This window comes from Pteronotus mesoamericanus, unplaced genomic scaffold, assembly GCF_021234165.1.
Source record: "Pteronotus mesoamericanus isolate MK-2021 breed Mesoamerican mustached bat unplaced genomic scaffold, CSHL_Meso_final contig_1173, whole genome shotgun sequence".
NCBI lineage: Eukaryota > Metazoa > Chordata > Mammalia > Chiroptera > Mormoopidae > Pteronotus > Pteronotus mesoamericanus.
In genome coordinates, this window is record NW_026555032.1 from 622,378 (window position 1) to 644,088 (window position 21,711).

At 40.8% G+C, this 21,711-nt stretch overlaps 1 protein-coding gene across 2 annotated transcripts in view; it reads left to right on the forward strand.

Annotated features, from left to right (window-relative positions):
* MGAT5 (alpha-1,6-mannosylglycoprotein 6-beta-N-acetylglucosaminyltransferase) overlaps positions 1 to 21,711 on the forward strand; it is a 335,177-nt gene that overhangs the window by 293,700 nt on the left and 19,766 nt on the right. For both annotated transcript variants that reach the window (XM_054581995.1, XM_054582003.1), the window contains exons 14-16: positions 1,608 to 1,754; positions 15,138 to 15,254; positions 21,119 to 21,193. In XM_054581995.1, coding sequence (XP_054437970.1) covers positions 1,608 to 1,754; positions 15,138 to 15,254; positions 21,119 to 21,193 — 339 coding nt within the window. The remainder of the gene's footprint in view (positions 1 to 1,607; positions 1,755 to 15,137; positions 15,255 to 21,118; positions 21,194 to 21,711) is intronic.

Sequence of the window (21,711 nt, forward strand, 5' to 3'; positions counted from 1 at the left end):
GGAGATGCACCTTATATCTTACAGCTTGCGGCTCTTGTACCATGTATCCCTGCACCCCCATGTCTCCAGTGGTTCTGCCCTAGAGAAATGACCCAGCCAGCCTGGCCCCTCAAAGCCTCTTTTCTCTTTATCCCTGCCCCACACCCTCATGGATGTTTCTGACAGTATAGCTAGTGGTCTCAAGGTTTGTAGGAAATGAAAGCTTATTCCTCCAAACAACAAAATGGTTAAGTACTCTGTTCTGTGCAAAAAAACATATAGTTAGCAGATAAAGAATCTCCTGAAAGCCAGAGATTTTAATTTCTTACCATGGAAAAAAATCCCTGCAGGGGCTAACTCTCCAATATGTCCAATGTGAGCCATGCTAAATGTTTGGCCTTGAAAATTGTGTGCCCAATATACACATTGTGCATCTTCCAGTGTTGCCCAGAGAAGCCAGCAGCCTAGACTCGGGGTTCTCTAGGCAGAACCATTCTAAATAATTGTTCGATTAAAGCAGGTGCAAAGGCAGGATTGCTTGGCGGGGGCGGGATCTAACCTGCAGCCCTATCCGGTTCTCCAGTATCCTCCCTTTCCTCTTGGGGCCTGGCCATTCAGGTGTTCCTCAGTGTGGTGGCAGAAGGAAACAATGCCCTGGGGCCCAGTTATCCTTTGTCACTTGATGTGCCTCTGGAGACTGTAGTGATTTCAGAACTGGCTCTTGGTGTGGGGTAAGGAGAGCTCACATCTCACCAAGCCCAGGCTTGGACCCTGCCCGTCAATAACCTACAGCCCTCCAGCAATGTGAAATATCCCATGGTGAGGAAATTCAGGGAGGCATTTCTATGAGCGATTTCATTTCTGGATCCAGGAATCAGTGCCACTGAACTGCAGCAAGTCCCCTTTGTCACAGTTGCTCTCAGCTGCCGTTGCTGTGAGGACTCTTGATGGTGTGTTTTTGCTGCCATCTATTGTCTTCTGTGGGGAAAGCACATGGTTTGCTTGCTGGAGAGGGACGCAGCCTTGCCCACTTAGCAGCTTGGCACCTTCTCCCCACATTGAGGGGAAAATGAAAACCAAGATGTTGGTGTCTCCAAGTGAAAACCCCATTATGAAAACCTGTGTTTACTGACCTACCATCATTTTATAGCAGTTCCATTTGAACTGTAATCAAACTACCAAGTGACCTTTCTGTCCCTCTGCCCAGCATCAGTGAAAGGGCTTATTGTTCCTTGGGTTTAATGAAGAAAGCTTCTGTTTAGCTAAGCAAGTGTTTTTCCAGCCATGTCTCCTGTGAGTTACAGAAAGATGATTGTTGGGTCTTGGTTTTTGTTGTCGTTTTTATTCTTTTAATACCCCCACTGTCCTCCCTCCTCAACAGCCCATCCCAACACGTCTTCACTTTTTTAGCAAAGGAGAACTTAATGACGTGAGCAGCTCTGTGAGCCTTGAGAGGTCCCTGGTCCAGATGTAAGCTGACTTCTCTTGGCCCCATCCCCCAGGGCCTGGGGACCCTCCAGAGTTTCTGAGGCTTCCACACAGGAATGGACACGGACTAGCCCCCTATGAGCCAGGGTTGCCAGTTCTGATCGATGTGCTTACGTGTGGTGTGCTTTTCTGTCTCACAGTTGTTTGTTGGACTTGGGTTCCCTTATGAGGGCCCAGCTCCCCTGGAGGCCATCGCAAATGGATGCGCTTTTCTGAATCCCAAGTTCAACCCACCCAAAAGCAGCAAAAACACAGACTTTTTCATTGGCAAACCAACTCTGAGAGAGGTAAGCATCTCTAAAAATCCTTCTACTTTCAATAACATGGTAATATCTATTTATTAAATGCTAGGAGCACATTTAAGCTAATAGCCTTGGACAGCACGTGTTACCGACGTCACTTAACACGGGTGGGTGGAAGCGGAGTGTGTAGGGGCTCAGAGAGGATGACGTGATGACATCCCTTAGCTAGGTAGTGGCAGGGCCAGGACTTGAATTTATTTCTACCTCTACATAAAGTGTGGGATTTTTAAAAAGATTTTGTTTATTTATGCTTAGAGAGAGGGAAAGGGAGGGAGAAAGAGAGGGAGAGAAACATCAATATGGGAGAGAAACATCAATCTGTTGCCTCTCACATGTGCCCCGACCCGGGACCAAACCTGCAACTCAGGCATGTGCCCTGACTGGGAATCGAACCCGGCAGCCTTTCACTTTGTGGGACGATGCCCAACCAAATGAGTCACATCAGTCAGGGCAAAGTGTGGGATTTTCTTCACTGTGCCCCAACTCTTTCTTTCTTAATTCAAACAGACATCCCCAGCTGACTGAGCTAAACTCTGGTTTTCTAAATGTGTAAAGTTATAGAATAAGGCAGTCAGCTGGTTACCAGCTATTTTTGAAGGACCTACTCTCCATGTTAAGTTGTGGGGTCTTTGAAGAAACATCAGCCTTGAGAAACACGATGCATCACCCATGAAACATCCTGCTATGTTAGCTCAGCATCAGCAGGCACTATCCTGAGAAGTGATCCTGCCATTGCTCCAGCCGTTTGCAGAAGCTTCGTTTGAATTGCCTTCAGAGATGCTCCTGCAACTCCACAGTGGGTAATAATGAATCACCACTGGAGGCAGTTGCATTTGATTTGGGGCAATAAACAAAGTCCTGTAGAGCATGTGAGTGATCAAGCTGGGTGTTTATCTAAGCACGAACAGGTGTGTGCCAGAAACCATGAGATTGATTTTTTTATTATTCCGATGTACGGGGAGGGAGCCTCTGAGGCTCGGCATCATTGCTGTGCCCTTGTCCTTTGGGGCCTTCTGCTGGGGACTACACTGCTGGGTGGCCCTCCTGTGACACTGCAGCATATTGCAGCACTGTTTTTCTATTCTACTGCTTCTCAACACTTCTGGGTCGACTCTTCCGACCCCCACTCCACCCCAAATACTACATAAAATGCATTTTCCATGATTATTATTTATCGCTCAGCAGTCTTACCAACTTATAGAGTCGTTTATTGGGGGAATTCTTTTATTTGACCCTCCCAATCATTGCTGAAATGGCCAAAGGAGATGGAGGAAGAGCAACAAGAGCCACAGATTATCCTCAAAAAGCTGAACTTGTGGCCCAGATAACCTCAACAAGGGTTCACTGTGTGTTTGCTTGCTCGCTTTTTCTTCGGCTAATGTCACAAATTTGAATTCTTCATTTTGGGAAGTGGTTTCTCTTTGGGAGGTCATTCTTCAGCTGCACCCAGTGCCCGCATGCAGTCTGGCACTGAAGAGCTTATTCTTAGGAAATATTTGAAAAGATGCTCCCCACCAGTGAGAATATTTGAATTTAGGGATCTCTGCTTTAGCATGTGACTGATTTCTGTACAACTTTGGCACTCAGGGTAGAAAATATGAGCTAACAAACGATCCCTATGTTTTAATTTAGGTGAAGGATGTCTCAGAAGTTCTGTTTCTGCCCACATAGTATGATTACTAGTAATTTTCTGTTTTGTTTTGTTTTTTTACTTTCTTTTGTGATAACATGTACATAATGTAAAAATGGCCATTTTAATGATTTTTACATGTACAATCCACTGGCATTAAGTAGGTTCACAGTGCTGTCCTACCATTACCAGCCATTTCCAGAACTTACTTATCATCCCAAACAGAAACTCTACTCATTAGGGAATAACTTTCCATTATCCCTTCTCCACAGCCACTCTTTTTGTCTCTATAAACTTACAAATTGTAGACACCTTATATTAGTAGAATTATACAGTATTTGTCTTTCTGTGACTGGCATATTTCACTTAGCATAATGTTTTCAAGGTTTGTTCATGTTGAAGCATGTATCAGAATCATTTCTTTTTAAGAGTGAATAATATTCCATTATATGTATATATACCCATTTCCCCCTCATTCTTGGGTTTTTTTGTTTGTTTGTTTTTTTCCTTTTTGTCTGTTGTGAACAGCGCTGCTCTGAACATTGGTATACAGGTGTTTGCTTGAGTCACTTCTTTGAGGAGTGTATCTACAAGTGGAGTTGTTGAAATTTAATTTTTATTTATTTTGAAATAATTTTAGTTTTAACAGAAAGTTGAAAAAATTTCACAGAGTTTGGGTAATCCTTCTTTCAGCTTCCTATAATAGTAACATATTACAAAATGATACTTCAGTTATCAAAACCAAAGTTAATGTTGGTACCATAGTATTAGCTAAACTACAAACTTCATAAGGACTTCGCCAGTTTTTTTCACTAATATACTTTTAGGATCCATGATCCAATCCAGGATCTCACATTGCATTTAATTGTCAGGTCTCCCTAGACTCCTCCATTCTATGATAATTCTTCAGTCTTTCATTATCATGTATGACTTGACATTTTGAAAGAGTACTGGTCAGTTTTGTACACTGTCCCTCAATTTGGATTTGGCCAGTGAATTCTCAGGATTAGTTTGAGGATTACACGTTTTTGGCAGTAATACCACAGAAGCGTTTGTGCCCTTCTCAGTGCATGATAGCAGGAGGTGCATCATATCAAGTATCTTATTACAGGCGATGTTAACCTTGACCAGTTGATTAAGGGAGTAACTATAAAGTAATAGTAAGTACAAAATTACTCCTTGTCTTTATATTGGGTGAAATATTTTGAGACTCTGCAAACATCCTGGCTCTCTTCAAACTTTTGCCAACTTATTTTTACTGTGTGTCAGTGGATCTTGCCTGTAGCAATTATTACTGTGGTGCTCTAATAGTGATTTTCTTTTCCCTCATTATGATTTGTTTTAATTTTTTTCATTTTCTTGCACTTCACTTTATTGTGCTTCGCAGATACTGCATTTTTTATCTATCTCTGTTGCATTTTTTGCCATTATCATTTAGTCCCCTCATATCCTCCCTACTCCCAGCAATCACCACACTGTTGTCCATGTCCGTGAGTCCTTTTTCCTTTTTGCTCAGTCCCTCCATCCCCTAAACACCCCACCTCCTTAGCTGTCATCTGCTCTCCACCCATGAGTTTGTCTCCATTTTCCTTCTTTGTTGTTTTTTTGTTAGATTCCACATAACATTGAAATCATATGGTATTTGTCTTTCTCTGGCTGGCTTATTTCATTTAGCATGTTCTCCACGTTCATCCATGCTGTTGCAAAGGGTAAAATTATCTTCTTTTTTACACCAGAGAAGTATTCCATTGTGTGAATGTCCCATAGTTGTTTTATCCACTCATCTACTGATCGACACTGGCTGCTTCCTTACCTTGGTGATTGTAAATAACGCTGCAGTGAACATAGGGGTGCTTATGTTCTTTCAAATTAGTGTTTTGGGTTCCTTTGGATATATTCCCAGAAGTGGGATCACTGGGTCAAAATGCAGATCCATTTTTGAATTTTTGAAGTATCTCCATACTGCTTTCCACAGTGGCTACACCAGTCAGCATTCCCACCAGCAGTGCAAAAGGGTTCCCTTTCCTCCACATCCTCGCCAACACCTGTTTTTTGTTGATTTATTGATGATACCATTCTGACAGGTGTGAGATCATATCTGATTGTGGTTTTAATTTGCATTTCCCTGATGATTAGTGACCTTGAGCATCTTTTCATATGTCTATTGGCCATCTGTATGTCCTCTTTGGAGAAGTATCTATTCAGGTCCTTTGCCCATTTTTTAATTGGATTATTTGTTCTTTTGGTGTTGAGTTTTGTAAGTGCTTTGTAAACTTTGGATACTAACCCCTTGTCAGATGTATCAGCAAATATGTCTTCCCATTCTGTGGAGTGTCTTTTTATTTTGTTGATGATTTCCTTTGCTGTGCAAAAACTTTTTAGTTTAATGTAGTCCCATTTGTTCATTTTTTTCTTTTGTTTCCCTTGCCTGGGGAGATATACCCAATAAAAAATTTCTACAAACATGTCCAAAATTTTGCTGCTTATGTTTTCTTCTATGATATTTATGGTTTCTTGTCTAACATTTAAGTCTTTGATCCATTTTAAATTTATTCTTGTGTGTGGTGTAAGAAGGTGGTCTAGTTTCATTTTTCTGCACTCATCTGTCCAATTTTCCCAGCACCATTTATTGAATTAACTGTCTTTAACCCATTGTATGCACTTGCTTCCTCTGTTAAATATCAATTGACTATGAAGGTGTGGGTTTATTTCTGGGCTCTCTATTCTGTTCCATGGATCTATGTATCTGTTTTTATGCCACTACCTTTCTGTTTTGATTACTATGGCCTTATAGCACATTTTGATATAAGGCAGCATGATTCCTTCAACTTTGTTCTTCTTTCTAAGGATTGCTATCTTTGGTATGTGGGGCCTTTTGTGGTTCCATATAAATTTCTGAAATATTTGTTGTAGTTCTGCGAAATACGTCCTTGGAATCTTGATAGGAATTGCATTGAGTCTATAGATTGCTTTGGGTAGTGTGGACATTTTAATAATGTTGAGTATTCCTATCTGTGAACACAGTATGTGCTTCCACTTATTTGTATCTTCTTCAGTTTCTTTCTTTAGTGTCTTATAATTTTCCATGTATTGGTCTTTTATATCCTTGGATAGGTTTATTTCTAGGTATTTTATTCTTTTTGAAGCCATTGTGATTGGGACTGTTTTCTTAACTTCCGTTTCTATTAGTTTATTATTGGCATATAAAAATGCAGCTGATTTATGGATATTAATTTTGTATCCTACTACTTTGCTGAATTCATTTATCAGTTCTAATAGTTTCTTGGAATCTTTGGGGTTCTCTATGTACGGTATAATGTCATCTGCAAATAATGACTGTTCTACTTCTTCCTTTAAAATTTAGATGCATTTTATTTCTTCTTCTTGTCTGATTCCTGTGGCTAGGACTTCCAGTACTGTGTTGAATAACAGAAGTAAAAGCAGACATCCCTGGCTTGTTCCGATCTTAGGGGGAATGTGAGCAGTTTTTGCCTGTTGTATATGATGCTGGCAGTGTGTTTGTCATATATGGCCTTTATTATGTTTAGGTAGGTTCCCTCTATTCCCACTTTGCTGAGAGTTTTTATCATAAATAGGTGCTGGATTTTATCAAATGCTTTTTCTGCATCTATTGATACAATCACTTGGTTTTTATCCTTCGTTTTGTTTATGTGATTCACATTTATTGATTTCCAAATGTTGTACCAACCTTGCATTCCCAGAATAAATCTTACCTGATCATGATATATGATCTTTTTGATGCATTGCTATATTTGGTTTGCTAATACTTTGTTGAGGATTTTAGCATCTATGTTCATGAGGAATATTGGCCTATAAATTTCTTTTACTGTAGTATCTCTATCTGGTTTTGTAATTAGGATAATGCTGGCCCCATAAAATGAGCTTGGGAGCCTTCCTTCCTCTTGAATTTTCTGAAATAGTTTGAGAAGGAGAGGTGTTAGTTCTTCTTCAGATGTTTGGTAAAATTCACCTGGGAAGTCATCTGTTCCAGGGCGTTTATTTGTTGGAAGTCTTTTGATTACTGTTTCAATATCACTAGGTGTAATCTTTCTACTCAGATTATCTGATTCTTTCTAATTTAATTTTGGAGAATTCTATGTTTCTAGGAATTTATTTCATCCAGATTGTCCAATTTGTTGGCATATAGTTCATGATATTTTCTTACAATCCTTTCTACTTCTTTGGTGTCAGTTTTTATTTCTCCTCTTTCATTTCGGAGAACCACTTGGAGGAGAGCCACTTGGAGGGGAATATTTACTTGTGTCCTCCCTTTTTTTCTTGATGAGTCTGGTTAAAGGCTTGTCAATCTTGTTTATCTTTTCAGAGAACCAGCTCTTGGATTCCTTGATATTTTTAATCAATTTTTAAGATTCTATTTTATTTATTTCTGCTCTGATCTTTATTATTTCCTTCCTTCTACTCACTTTAGGCTTTGTTTGTTGTCCCTTTTCACGTTTCTTTAATTGTGAAGTTAGATTGTTTATTTTTCTTATTTTTCTTATTTTTTGAGAGAGGACTGCAATGCCGTGAATTTCCCTCTTAGGATTGCTACCTCAGTGTCCCACACATTTTGGCTTGCTGTGTCCTCATTTTCATTGTTTTAATGTATCTTTTGATTTCTTCCTTGATCTCATTGTTGACCCATTCATTACATAATAACATGTTATTTAACTTCCATGTCTGTGTGTTTTTCTTATGATTGATTCCTAGTTTCACAGCACTATGGTCAGAGAAAAAGCTTGATATGATTTCAATCTTCTTAAATTTATTGAAACTTGTTTTGTGTCTTAGCATGTAGTCTACATTCTGAAAAACATTCCCTGTGCTTTTGAAAAGTATATATATTCTGTTGCTTTGGGGTGAAATGTTCTGAATATGTCAATTAAATCCATTTGATCTAGTGTGTTGTTTAAGGCCACTGTCTCCTTGTTGATTTTCTGCCTGGAAGCTTTATCCATTTAAGTCATGGGGTGTTAAAATCCCTGACTATGACTGTATTTCTGTCACTGTTTCCATTTAAGTCCATCAAGATTCACTGTACGTATTTAGGTTCTCCTGTGTTGGGTATGTAAATGTTAGTAGGGTTATATCTTCTTGTTGGATTGTTCCATTTATCATTATGTAGTATCCTTCTTTGTCTCTTACTATATCCTTGGTGTTAAAGTCTGTTTTGCTGGATATAAGTTCTGCTACCCAGCTTATTCTTTCTTTTCCATTTGCATGAAATACCGTTTTCCATCCTTTACTTGAGTCTGGTGTATCTTTAGATCTGAGAAGGGTCTTTTGGAGGTAGCAAATATATATGGGTCTTGTTTTCTTATCCATTCAGCTACCCTCTGTCTTTTGGTTAGAGCATTTAAGCCATTTACATTTAAGGTGTTTATTGATAGATATGTATGTAGTGCCATTTTATTGTTAGACTGTTTTCCTTACCACCCCCACCCCCCCGCTTTCTCTTTTATTTTCTTCTTCTTCTTCTTAAAGCAAGCCCTTTAACGTTTGTTGCAGTACTGGTTTGGTGTTCACACACTCCTTTTGGTTTTTCTTGAGTGGGAAGCTCCTTATTTCTCCTTTGATTTTAAATGATAGCCTTGCTGGGTAAAGTATCCTTGGGTGTAGGTCCTTGCTTTTTGTCACCTTGAATATTTCACGTGACTCTCTTCTGGCCTGAAGTGTTTCTGTTCAGGATGACAGTCTAATTGGTGTTCCCTTGTAAGTAACTACCTGCTTTTCTATTGCAGCTGTTAGGATTCTCTCCTTGTCTTTAAGCCTTGTCATTTTAATTATGATGTTTCTCTGTGTAGGCCTCTTTGGGTCCAACTTGTTTGTGACTCTCAGAGCTCCCTGGACTTGTATCTTTTTCCTTCACCAGATTAGGGAAGTATTCCCATGATGCAGATGTTGTTACACTTCATGTTGTCCAAAATGTTTCTTAAGCTCTGCTCACTTTTTTTTTAAATTCTTTTTTTTTGTTGTTGCTTTGCCTGGGTGGCTTTTTTCTACCTTGTCTTCCGAATAACTGATTCGATCCTCTGCTTCATCTAACCTACTGTTTATTCCTTCCAGTGTATAATTTATTTCAGATATTGCATTCTTTAATTCTGACTGTTCCTTTTTTTATGGTTTCCATGTCCTTTTTCATACTGTTGAGTACCCTTATAATTATTACTCTAAACTTTCTATCTGATAAATTGCTCACCTCCATTTCATCTAATTCTTCTTTTGGGCAATGCTCTTGTTCTTTCACTTGGGATATTCATATTCCCATTTGGCTGCTTATTTACTAAACAAATCAGTTTTTAAACTGATTTGCTGTTAAGCTAATCAAGCTGTGATCAGTAGCCTGGCTCAGGCACCACAGGGTGGGGCAGAGTAATTTCGGTGGGCAGGGCTCTTGCTTCCCTGCAGGCTGATGCCACTTGGAGGGGAGTGCTTTGCCTGAGTAAGGTGGCCACTGCATTATGGGGAGGACGCAGCACCGGGAGCCTGGTGGCTGTTCCCTCAGTTCTCTCCCCAGAACCACCAACCCCAGAATCTCCTCAAGCATCTCTAGTCCAAGCTATCCTCCCTTTGCTGGAGCCCAGGGTAAGTGGCTGCAAACAAAATTTTTCACATTGGCCCTTTAAGAGGTCTCTGGGTCTCTACCTGTCTCTCCTTGGCAGAGAGAACTGCTACTTTCCACAGCTGGATGTTATCGGGGTTCCTTTCTGGCTCTCATGCTGTAAGCTGGGGAGCCCATCTTGGGGTTTAGATCCCATACCTCTCAGGGGGAATCCCCCCATCCATTGAAATTCCCCTCCAGAACCTCCGCTGCTGCCTGTGGAAGCCCAGCCAGCCCTCTCACACCTCTTCTGCACTCCCTGCCAGTCTCGTTGTGGTGGTATGGTTTCTTCTGTCCATCCTTGGTTATAAGGCTTCTCTCCAGGTACTGTTCAGTTAATTATTCAGGATGGTTTTTCTACAGTTTAGTTGTAATTTCAGATTGGTTTTGAGAGGAGGTTAGTGTAGATTCCACTTACTCCTCTGCCATCTTGGATCTCATGACTTGTTTTAAATGCCTGAGGAGCAAGGAAACCCATCTTTTTTCTTATTGCAGTTTCTATGTACAAGCCTTTGAGGAATGATTAATCAAAAGTATCATAGACTGTGTTGGCAACTGGCATCTTTTTGTTAATGGTAATTCTGAAGATTTTGATGACACTTTGTTACAAGTGAGTACTTAGTCCCTGAAAAAGACAAAGCAGGACCATTAAACACAGTCCAACTATTTCCCACTCAAGTACATAATATTACATAGACAAGAGCTGCCAGTATAAATTTACTGAGAAGTGTGATCATGGAGGATTTTCATTCTTCATGACTTAGAAAGAATAGACATTGAAGCCTCCCCACGCCCCACCCCAAGGCATTTGGCTCCTTCTGTCCCTTCAGATGATTCTGCCAGTGCTTGAATGAGACTAGTTAAAAGGGCACTGTGGGGTCCTTTCAACAGCTGCTGAGCAACTGACCTCACACAGATGACTCCATGGGTCCTGTGCACCCGTGGGAGGGCCAGGATGCAGGTCAGTTGACAGAGTATATTGTGCCCTACACGGTCCGTGGCGCTAGTTGCCACATTTGATGAAACTTGTTAAGACACATTTCCTGTTTTCTAGGAGCTCAGAATTTGATATAGAAGAGTGGTAAGACAGATGCATAATCAACCAAAGTGCATAAAAAGTTAAATAGATTAAAGAGAAGTTGTGCCAGGAGAATGTGCTGGGTTAACTGAGATGGGATGGTGGAGGAGCTATGCCTTTAAGGGATAGAAAGAAAGTGGGATTTTAAGCTTCAGGGCCATGAATATTGATGAGTTGGGAGGAAACCCCAAGGTTACATCACTTTATGCAGAAGGGCAGGTTTTATCTGACATTCATCTCATCCTCTGCTGGAGACAATCCAGAAAACAGGCTGGAAGCCAGCAACATCACGTAGTTTTGAGAAGAGCCAGTGAACTTGACCTCAGGGCCAAGCGGACCACCGGACCCTGCTCTGTTAGCTTGCAAAAGCCAAAAAAATGTCCCTTATTAAAGATGCTGTTAATTGGGAAACAGGTATCAACAGCTCTATAGAATTCTAGGGGTCAAAACTCCCTAGAAATGATCCTTTTTTTCTCAGCAAATAGAAGAATTTTAACTGAAGTATATATGATTATAAAGCTATCTTTTTGTGCCCATGCTACTCTTTCAAAATGTTAAGCAACAGCCGATCCATATAAATTGCATATATGTTTCTTCTTTGCCTTCCGTTGAAGAGAAGAAAATGTCTAGATTTTTCTTTGTTTTTAGAAAATAATGTTTTGTCTTTATTTTTTATATTGGACCAATTTTTAAAACCACAATGTACACTGAGGGGAAGAAGTTCTGTAATGCCATAAGTAATGTGGTTGGTTCAAGTCATACTTTAAATGTAATATAAATTGGATTTTTATTTTTATATTGGAAAACATATTAGTAGGTTTTTGATCATTATCATGACATCTTATAAACCATTAGAATTCTCTAGCTTCAGAGTTGTTGTTGTTGTTGTTTTCCCCATAAAGAGAATTCCTGTCCTCCTTGGAGATTTAATAGCTTCTGAAGTAATGTCTCATATTTAATAAGATTTTCATTACTTTTACAAACTATACTCCAGTAAATGTACTGATTGATAGAAAAGGAAGTAGCTCAGATCAGACAGTTCTCAATAAATTAACAGGAAGGAACATGACATTCACGGGTGGGGGAGGAATAATGAATCACAAAATGCCTTACTCATAAAATTAAGTAACCCTTAATAAATGTAAATGAATAAAATGTAATACCTCAGCAAAATGCTGAGGTATTACATTTTATATTTTCCAAGAACTTAAAACAAGCTTGTAAATAAGTGAGGGCCTTATAAAGTGTCGAGGAGAGAGATTGCTGATACATAAAGTGGCTAAATAGTGACATTCATGCCAATTTTTGCCCTGATTCTATTGTAAGAATCAATTATGTAATTCGTTCTCCAGGCCACAAAATGAATATGATGTGGCATTTGCTTATCTTTAAAAAAGGTGTAATACAGGCATAAATTCAGCATGGGATTGTTTTAGGTTGGCAAGTTTTAAGAGAGTGATTAAAAGACTGGTGTTTACATTGGACTTCCTTTGGTCTTTGCCTCAGGAACCCAGTAGCATCACTTAATAATCATCATCTTCCTTTCTGTCTAAAGCTAGTAAGTTGTTGAAGGATCTAGATTTGAATTTGCTCAGCTACTTTGTAGCTGTGTGGCCTTGGGGAATTGAAACCCCCTTTAAACCTCAGAATCCTCATTGATACACAGGAAACCTGATAAATAATGCATGTGCAGGTGATTAGCACAGTAACTGGCCCAGCCAGGGGCTTCATCCATACATGTTGAACCTAAAATATGTGCTGAGGGAAACAAATGATGTTTCCATAGCTCTGTGAGCCCAGGGGCATTCTGTAGGTTCTATTACTAACCAGGAGGCTGAGCAGAAGAGAAGGCCACCTGTCAGAGGAAGGAGAACTGAACAGATAGCGACTGACATGACAGTCAGGCATGACTGACAGAGAAGGCAGGAGGAAAATCTAGGGTACCTGCACCTCAGAAGTGCGTGGATTTCCTGATAGGATGCCAGTGAAGGCTTGGAGCTGTGACTCAGTAACGTACATACCCTGAGTGGTGCATACACACCGTCTGTGTGGTAGGATACAGAGAATGGCGTCGTGAACAAGATGGAGAGTTGCCAGTTAAATCATCCAGTCCTCTGAGTATATCGGGGTCTGAACTGAAGGAAGAACCATGTTGGCCTCTAAAGTAAGGGCCTCAACCCTACCAGACCCAACACCTCCTTTTATTACAAGAATAATATAACATCTACTTTTTTCCCCTAAAATGAAATTTCTAAATAATATATCCTACCTACATATGTGCTTTCAAAAAAGAATGATTCCCTAACTCTACTATGAGAGAAATAAAAACAAAATAATTTACAATAAGGCAATGCATATTTCAGTGTGTATATATATAGTCAAGAAATGCTAATATATACCCAAAAACTATACTGGAAGACATCATCGTGTCTTGTTCTTCTTTCCAATGAGTAAGTTTGTATTTAAAAGGAATAAAACATACAGCTGAATCTGATCAGGTCTTTTTTGTTTATAATTGACATGAAATAGGAGCTAAATAAAAAAGTTCCTATATACATACGCATATACGAGAATGTATGTAATTGACATTAATGGAGTAGCTACAAATACAGAGCCATTTGGGTATGTTGCACTGGAGATTCAAATAATCTGAATGACGTTGACTTTGCTGCCATTTTTCTGAAATGGTAACAGCTTATTGGTGACATTCTAAATGAAACAGAGTACACACATCATCAATTTACGTGGCAATTATGTTCTTAGCAAAGCCAGTGTATATTAAAACTGTGCCAAAGAGTTAGATCCTGTGCGCCCGCAGCAAAGCCCGGTGGGGCACGTGAGGGCTGTGCAAGAAGCGGACAGCTGGGTGTTGTGCAGGACTGTTGTGCGCATCATGAGGGGTCTGACATACCTGGTCTCACCCCACCCAGTGAGGGTAGCACCAGTAGTGTTTGTGAGAACTGAAAATGCTCCCACAAATGCCCAAAATGTTCCCTTCACACCATGACCTTCAAAGGGTATAAGAATAACAGTGAAAACATATTTGAAGGGCAAGTGTAGCAGTCTCAAAGAAAGGGCTCCTCAAGAACTGAGACTTACCAGTGTTCATACCGGGCCTGTTAGACTCCCTGTCTTCTTGATATAAAGCCCTCTTTAGAGCAAACACTGCCTTTTCTTGATTTTCTGAATCCAGATTGTCTTTATAAATATTAAGTCTTCAATGTTAGGATAATGATTATTCCTGAAAACCATTCCAAAATTCTCTGGTTTTCTCACATTTTTCCTCTTTCTGGCACCTTTTATATGTGCCATTACTCATCATACTATGACTTTAAAGCTTTTATTGTAATTTACCAGTGCTTACCTGCCTCTCCTAGCAAACTTATATACAGGTTTGCTCGGTGTGATTTCAGGGTTGGGATATGATGGAGGGTAGTCAATCTGCATTATTTCTTGGGGTGAAATTGAGGGATCGTAGCCACCTGTAACATCCTCCAGGTGCCCTGGTTATGGTTCTAACTCTTCTTTCCAAGTGGGATTCAAGATGTGGGGCTATCACTGGACCTGTCTCACGGCCTCAGGCAAGGCCATGGCCCACATGCCACCCATCCTAGGATCTCCAGGGGCCCCTCCAAGGTCCTGAGGTCCCATCTCAAATGGTCCAGGCTAGTCCTGGGCATGTGTCTTTTAAAACATCCCATATGAACCTGTTGGCAGTGCCTCCAGGCAGGTACTGCCACAATTTCCTTATCTGTACCTGTTAATGCCGTGCCTATGCATCCAGATGCATTTATGGGTGGGCCCAGGAAATGTCCCACTGGGTTAAAAAAAAATGTGGAGCTATCACTGTTTTCTTGTTATCTGCTAATAGTTTGTTTAGGAGGTTCTGATAGTCAAGGAAGGACAAAAAAAGTATCTTGTTACTTGTGCAAGTACAACCAGGTTCCATAAAAAGCCTAACACTTCATCTAGCACAGAAGGGCTTTTTTGAAAAAAAGTGTATGTGAAACTGAGGTGTTTTATCTTTTCCTTTTTTAGCTGACATCTCAGCATCCTTATGCTGAAGTTTTCATCGGCCAGCCACACGTCTGGACTGTTGACCTCAGCAATCAGGACGAAGTCGAGAATGCAGTGAAAGCAATTTTAAATCAGAAGGTTCTTTTCTTTTATTTCATTTTCATCCATTTGTCATGTGAACTGAAAAGTGTGGGGCGTATCACAGGCCCTTTGTTTGAGTAATTAAAATGTGTCTATGTCAGCTAAATCTGACATCAGCCAAGTCGTGGGACTTGGCCTGGGGATTTTGTGGGCATTCTGTGCAATGGGAATAGAGCTGGTGTCCAGATGGGTGCGTGGTTCTGCAAACCCTTTGACATGACTCCCGGGTCCCAGACACAGTAGTAGGAGCTAGAATTATAGTACTTGCTTCAGGGACCTAATTATGTGGCCCCATAAAGACCCAAAAAGATAGATTTGATCTTCTAAAAAAAAAAAATGCAAGGGTAAGGAATACTTAAGAAAATATTCCTGAGATTGCTTTTATATTGCATCTATGTATTTGGCTTTTCTACCCAAACGTTTTCTCAAATTTTGTGTAAGTAACTAACATCTCTGGACTCTCTTGATCAATTCAGAAGACATTTATTAGGTACCAACTGCACAACAAGCACCCTCTGAGCCACTTTGGAGGACGCTGACCTCCATAAACCCGGTCGAGGCTGGCTGCCCACCTGTAGGAAGCTTACCACTAGGCAGCAGTGGGTTAAGTCATCCTGTCTCCCCACCCCAGGACCGTCTTGGATTCTGTCGGGTGTACCTTTCCCATGCACTCATCCTATCAGAGCACTTTTTATATCCTGTTATAATTTCAGAGAAGCAGTATAGGCATGGTTGTGAAGGCAAGGCCGGACCCAGACAGTTTGGGTTCGGGTTCCAGCTCTGCCACGCACCAGCAGCAGGCCTCAGACAGTTACCTCACCCTTGAGTCTCAGTTTCCTCATTTCTAATATAGGCTAACATTATGTACTTTAGAGGGCAGCTGTAAGGATTTATTGAGATAATGAACATCAAGAGCTTATGTGCAGTACCCACCACATGGTATGTGGTTAGTTAATATTATTAGGTCAATATTAGTATTACATATATAATAATAGACTATTCTTATTTTTGTCATTGATAGTCTGGATTTCCACTAGATTCTAAAAACATGAGGGCAGTGACTACCTCTGTCTAACTTTTTGTATTCTCAAAACCCAGCATAGTCATTTACCAAATGGATGGGGAGAGGGAGGCATAGATGTTTCCAGAATATGTTCAGTGCCAAGAACATGCAAAAGATTAAGGAGTATAACTTGGGATAGACTTTCTGGACATTGCAGCATTGAGTTAAGCCTTATAGAATGAGCAGGAATTTGCAAAGCTAAGCTGAGAAGTGAGCCCATAATGGCGTAGGTTCCAGGCCCAGTGTAAGTAAAGGGAAGAGCCTGGAAAAGCATGAATCCTGGGAGCACTGGCCATTGACCCATGTAAAAGGCCATCTTTCCGCTTTGAGAAATGAAAATGAACTGCCAATTTCAATGCGTTCAAAACACGTGCAGGGGAACAGGAACACAGCTATGCATCACCGTCTTCTGCCCCCTCTGAAGAGGATCTGGTTGTTGACTTTTGGTGTAACTTCTCAGAGCTTCCCATTAATGACAAGACAGTGGCAATCCTGGTCTTAACAGTTTAGGGCAGAACTTCCCCACCTCTCCGATGACCAAGCCAGGAGAGTGTCAAGTGGAGTATGGTACCACTGGGGTCCATCAAAGTATCCCCATACATCTAAAGCTTCGCCACCAAAGTCATTCCCTTGGCAATTGAACGTCTTTCCTCTTTTTTGGGTCTCCAAGTCCCTTACTGTATTAGTTTCTTGGGACTGCCATAACAAAGAACCACAGTCTTGGTGGCTAAACAACAGAAATTTATTTTTTCTGACAATTTTAGAGGCTAGAAGTCTGAAATTAAGATGTTGGTAGGACCATGTCCCTTTGTGTCTTCCACCTTCTGGTGGCTCAGGTGTTCCTGACTTTCAGTTGCAACACTTTAACCTAATCTTTGTTATCATGTGGCAGTCTCCGTGTGTGTGTGTGTGTGTGTGTGTGTCTGTCTGTCTGTCTGTCTGTCTGCTCCACTTCTTATAAGGATATCAGTCACACTAGATTAGGGCCCACTTATATCCCCTCTGACCTCATCTTAACTACATCTACAAAAACCCTATTTACTAATAAGATCCCACTTACAGGTACTGGGAATTAGGACTTCATCATATTTGGGGGACTCAGTACAACCCACATATTTAGTTAAGTGCACATCCCCTTTAAAAGGAGGAATGTAAAAACTAATATAGAGGAGAAAATCTTGGATCATGGAGTCCAAAAACTTTTTTGGTAATAGAGCCCTTTGGTCAAACAGAAGTCAAATGCCTGACAAATAAAGCACTAAGAGTGGGCACTGCCCACTGCTACATGATTCAGGTTCTGTTCACCCCATGGAAACTTTAGTGCTCCACACTCATCAGCCTTTTTTCACCTTATTCCAAAAACTATGTAAGGCCACTTATTAAAAAAAAAAAAAAAGTAATTATTGTACCATGGTAGCGGATAGGTAGAAAGAACCTCTTTCTACACATCTAGAATTTTTTCTGTATACCTTTATGAGCCTTATCCCTATTAATCCTTATTCAGTTGAGAAGATTAAGATTTAAGGAAATTAACTAATTTACTCAGGATCACACAATTCATAAATAGTAAAACCTGGATTGACACCTGGGTTTTTTTGACTAGTTTGTTAAGATAATACAGAAGATGAAAGGGGAAAAAGCCATGAAATGAATTAAAGGGAAAGATATGAGTAAGAAGGAGATAAAATCAGGAATGAGATTAATACAAAAACTATTGTCATTAAATCCTTCCGCTGGTAAGAAATGGGTCAGAAATCAGGTGCCAAGCTTTCTTATCTTTAATTTACAAGATTAAATTATATGATAATCAAAAAGGCAAGAAAACATGACTCATTGTTAAGAGAGGAAACTGAATAAAACTATACCTAGAGATGGCCCAGATGTTGGAAGTATCATACAGCAACCTTAAAAAGCCAAGATAAATACATTAAAAGCCTTGGTGAGAACAGTGGACAAAATATGTGAAGAGATGGGGGATTTGAGCATAAAGGTAGAAACTTCTTAAAAGCCAAATGAGAAAAATGCTAGTACTGAAAAACACTGTATTGGAAATTAAGAACTCCTGCAGTGGCTTATCAGCAGACTGTACACAGCAGAGGAAAATATCAGTGAACTTGAAGGACTTCTCAATAGAAATTTTCCAGAATAAAACACGGAATGAAAATGGAGGGGAAGGTGGGAAGATAATGGAAAGTTTCCAAAGCCAACAGGAACTACACAGTGCAGCCAGCTGGCGTCCTTCCTGTGGCCGTATGAGTAGCAAGCAGTCCTTCATCCGCAAAGCAGGACTACCGAGGACTTCCCCCCTGCTTCTCCACAACTGGCCCTACTTGGGTTTCTCCGTGACTGGGTGTGGTTTCAGCATTTCCTTTCATTCCATCCCGAAAAAGGCCTTGACTTGTTCCTGAAGGACTGTCATGCAGAAAACTCTCTCTCTCTCTCTTGCGCGCGCGCGCACGCACACACACACACACACACACCTGCCTCCAATCTGCACAACAGTTTCTACATCAGAGGCTTGCTAGTATTATTCAACCCCAGAGCCAGGCATCTGCTCCTGTCCACAGCAGCATGGCTAGTGCAACCCAGGGTGGCAGGGGTGGCTTAAGAATACAATTTCATTTTTTTGCTTTTCCTTTTCAGGAAAATTGCTTGACTTTGTATTCTTTAAAACAGTCAACTGGGCACAAAGCAGTGAGTGAGTCATCCTACCTTTAGTTAAACTGAGTTTGGTTGCTAGCATGACACAGGAAGAACTATTTTTCTGTATTGCATTTAGCCTTTGAACTAATTCACTTCCATTTCTAATGGAGGCCCTTTGGAATATGTTGTAGGAATGGCCCCCGAGTATTCAGCCTGCTTCCTACCACATGACTGGACCTGCTGTCTCATGACGGATGACCACTGATGTTTATTTATTTCATTCTAGAAATTTCACTTGTCTCCCTGTAAATGAGCCCAATATACCAAGTCCTCTGTTATAGATAGTTTTTTTGTTTGTTTCTTCTATGAACCTTTGGAAAAATGACATATTTCTAGGCCAGTTATAGAAAGCTTCTGGAATCATCCAGGCTACATAAATTGTGTACATAAGTAACCTTTAAAAGAAGAAAAAAAGTTTACATTTGGTATGAAGGTCCGTGTCTGGGTTAGAGAAGACACAGCAAGTGCAAAAACTTGGGTTCAGAACAGGGAAGTCAGTTTTTCAAAGTATTTTGAACTCTTCAGCATTGAACTATCTGGGAACAGAATGACCTCTGTTCTTGAAATAATCATGCCCTGATATTATAATACTTAACGTTCACCCCCTTTTAGCTCTGTTTGGATGGATGTGGCAGAGATGGTGAGATACAACTTGTGTGATGTACCATCTAGTTATGTTTGAAGATATGTTATGAAATTAGCAATCATGGTTTAGGATTTAAAATGTAATGTGTAAATCAACACCAAAAAAAGTAGAGAGGCAGCCTTGTGGCCAACTGCTTGTGTGCACACAGAAAAATGTCTTCTCCATCACTTGTCCCACAAAAGCTCATAGATGTTCTGTCCTGTTCTCTACCCTGTAGTCTCAAGATAGGCAAGCATAGACTTCAGAGAGAGATGGTTAAGGTGCCCCTCAATCCTATTGCTCACAATGCGGTTGGGCTCTAGAAAGCTGTGACGTGCTGGTTTGCTTATGGTTTTCTGCCAAGTGAAATTTCCAGTTCAGGTTGGTTATGCTACCTGGCTGCCCCAGGAACACAGGGTTCATAATGCTGGCACAAGCAGGGTGCAGCAGGGATCGAACTCATGTTCTTCCCCTTCCCACAGGTGTCACAATATTGATCAGATTGCCTCCCCACCTCAGCAAAACACACTCGTGGTCTCTGGTCACCCTCAAATGTAGTCTAGGCTCCTTAGCCTAGAGATCTCAAGTGTTTTGTGGAGATCCAGTGAACCTCCACTCAGCCTTGTCTCCCAGCCTCTGTGATTCTGCGCTGTCCCCTCCTGCTCCCTTCTTTGGTGTCTAATCTCATATTACTCACTCTACTTGGAATACCTTCCACATCTTGGATTGCTGGGATTGCAGCTGACCTTAACAGCCCAGCATGAACATAATTGTACTTTGACCACCCAGCCTCCCAGGACCCTCTACACGAACTTTTCATGGTGCTCTATCATTCTGGGGTTATTTTTGGTTTTTTGTTTGTTTGTTTTAACCACATATTATAGTTTTCAGTACATGTCAGTGTCACCTATGAAAGTAGAACAATTCTTTTGTCACTGTTGTGGGTCCTTAAACCACTCATCATGTCCTCTCAGAGCAGTGAGCATGCATTCATTCCACAGATGTTTGGGTGAATGTTGAGTTTCCTGTATGTGCCACACCGCTCAGCACTGAGAGGCAAAGATAGCCCAGCAGCCGCAGATGCTGCCCCAGGGGGCTTACCTTCTAAAAGTGATTCTCCCCGCCTTTTGCTGAATGCCTTCTCTGTGCTAGACACTGAACTAAGTGCTTTACTTTTTACCACCCTATATAATCTTCACCACAGCTTCGAAGAGGTAGGTTTTTCTGATTACCATTTTCCACATGAAAACCTGAGACTCAGAGATTGTAGGTGATTGGCTCTGGATCCCACAGTTAGTAAGCAGTGAGATTGCAAACCCAGGTCTCTTGACTTCCAGGTTCACAGTTGTAGCCCCGCACGGGGCTGACTACAGGTATTGGCACCTGAGTGTGAGTGAGTCAGTGGACTGGGTAAGTGTCGCATATTCCTTGTCTTCCTCTTGTGATAGACACCATGTTCTGTTTCCTCAGATTGAACCGTACATGCCATATGAATTCACATGTGAGGGGATGCTGCAGAGAATCAACGCTTTCATTGAAAAACAGGTAAGGCTCTCCAGAGTCCATCTGTCCTTGCTGCGTCCTGCTTCCTGTTACCCAAGAGAGCTAATTAAAAGTTAAGAGCTCACCATGTTTTTGTGGTTATTTTCCTGGCTTGAAAGACTCCAGAAGTTGGATAATGGCTTGTTGGAGTTCTAAGGCATGCCCTGCTATGGTCAGCCAGAGGCGTCAGTATCTCCTTGGGGGACAAGTGTTCTTTATGACCGTGGCAGGCCAAATGGAAACCTGTGGGAAAAACTGGATGGTCAAGATGAAAACCTGCCTTCACTGGGTCCTGAGAGGCATCAAAAAAACTTGGGACGGGGACAGAGGGGCAGCTCTCTGGTCCTGCCTGATGGTTTATTCTCGCCCTAAGAAAGGCAAGGACTGAACCCAGTGGTTTCTACACATTTCTTTAATATACATTCTTTAATTCCAATGATGTTAGGACTTTGCAGCAGTTTCCTTTTAAAACAGGACCCGTTTTCAAGTGAAACTTTACCTGAAACTTAAGTATATAAAAA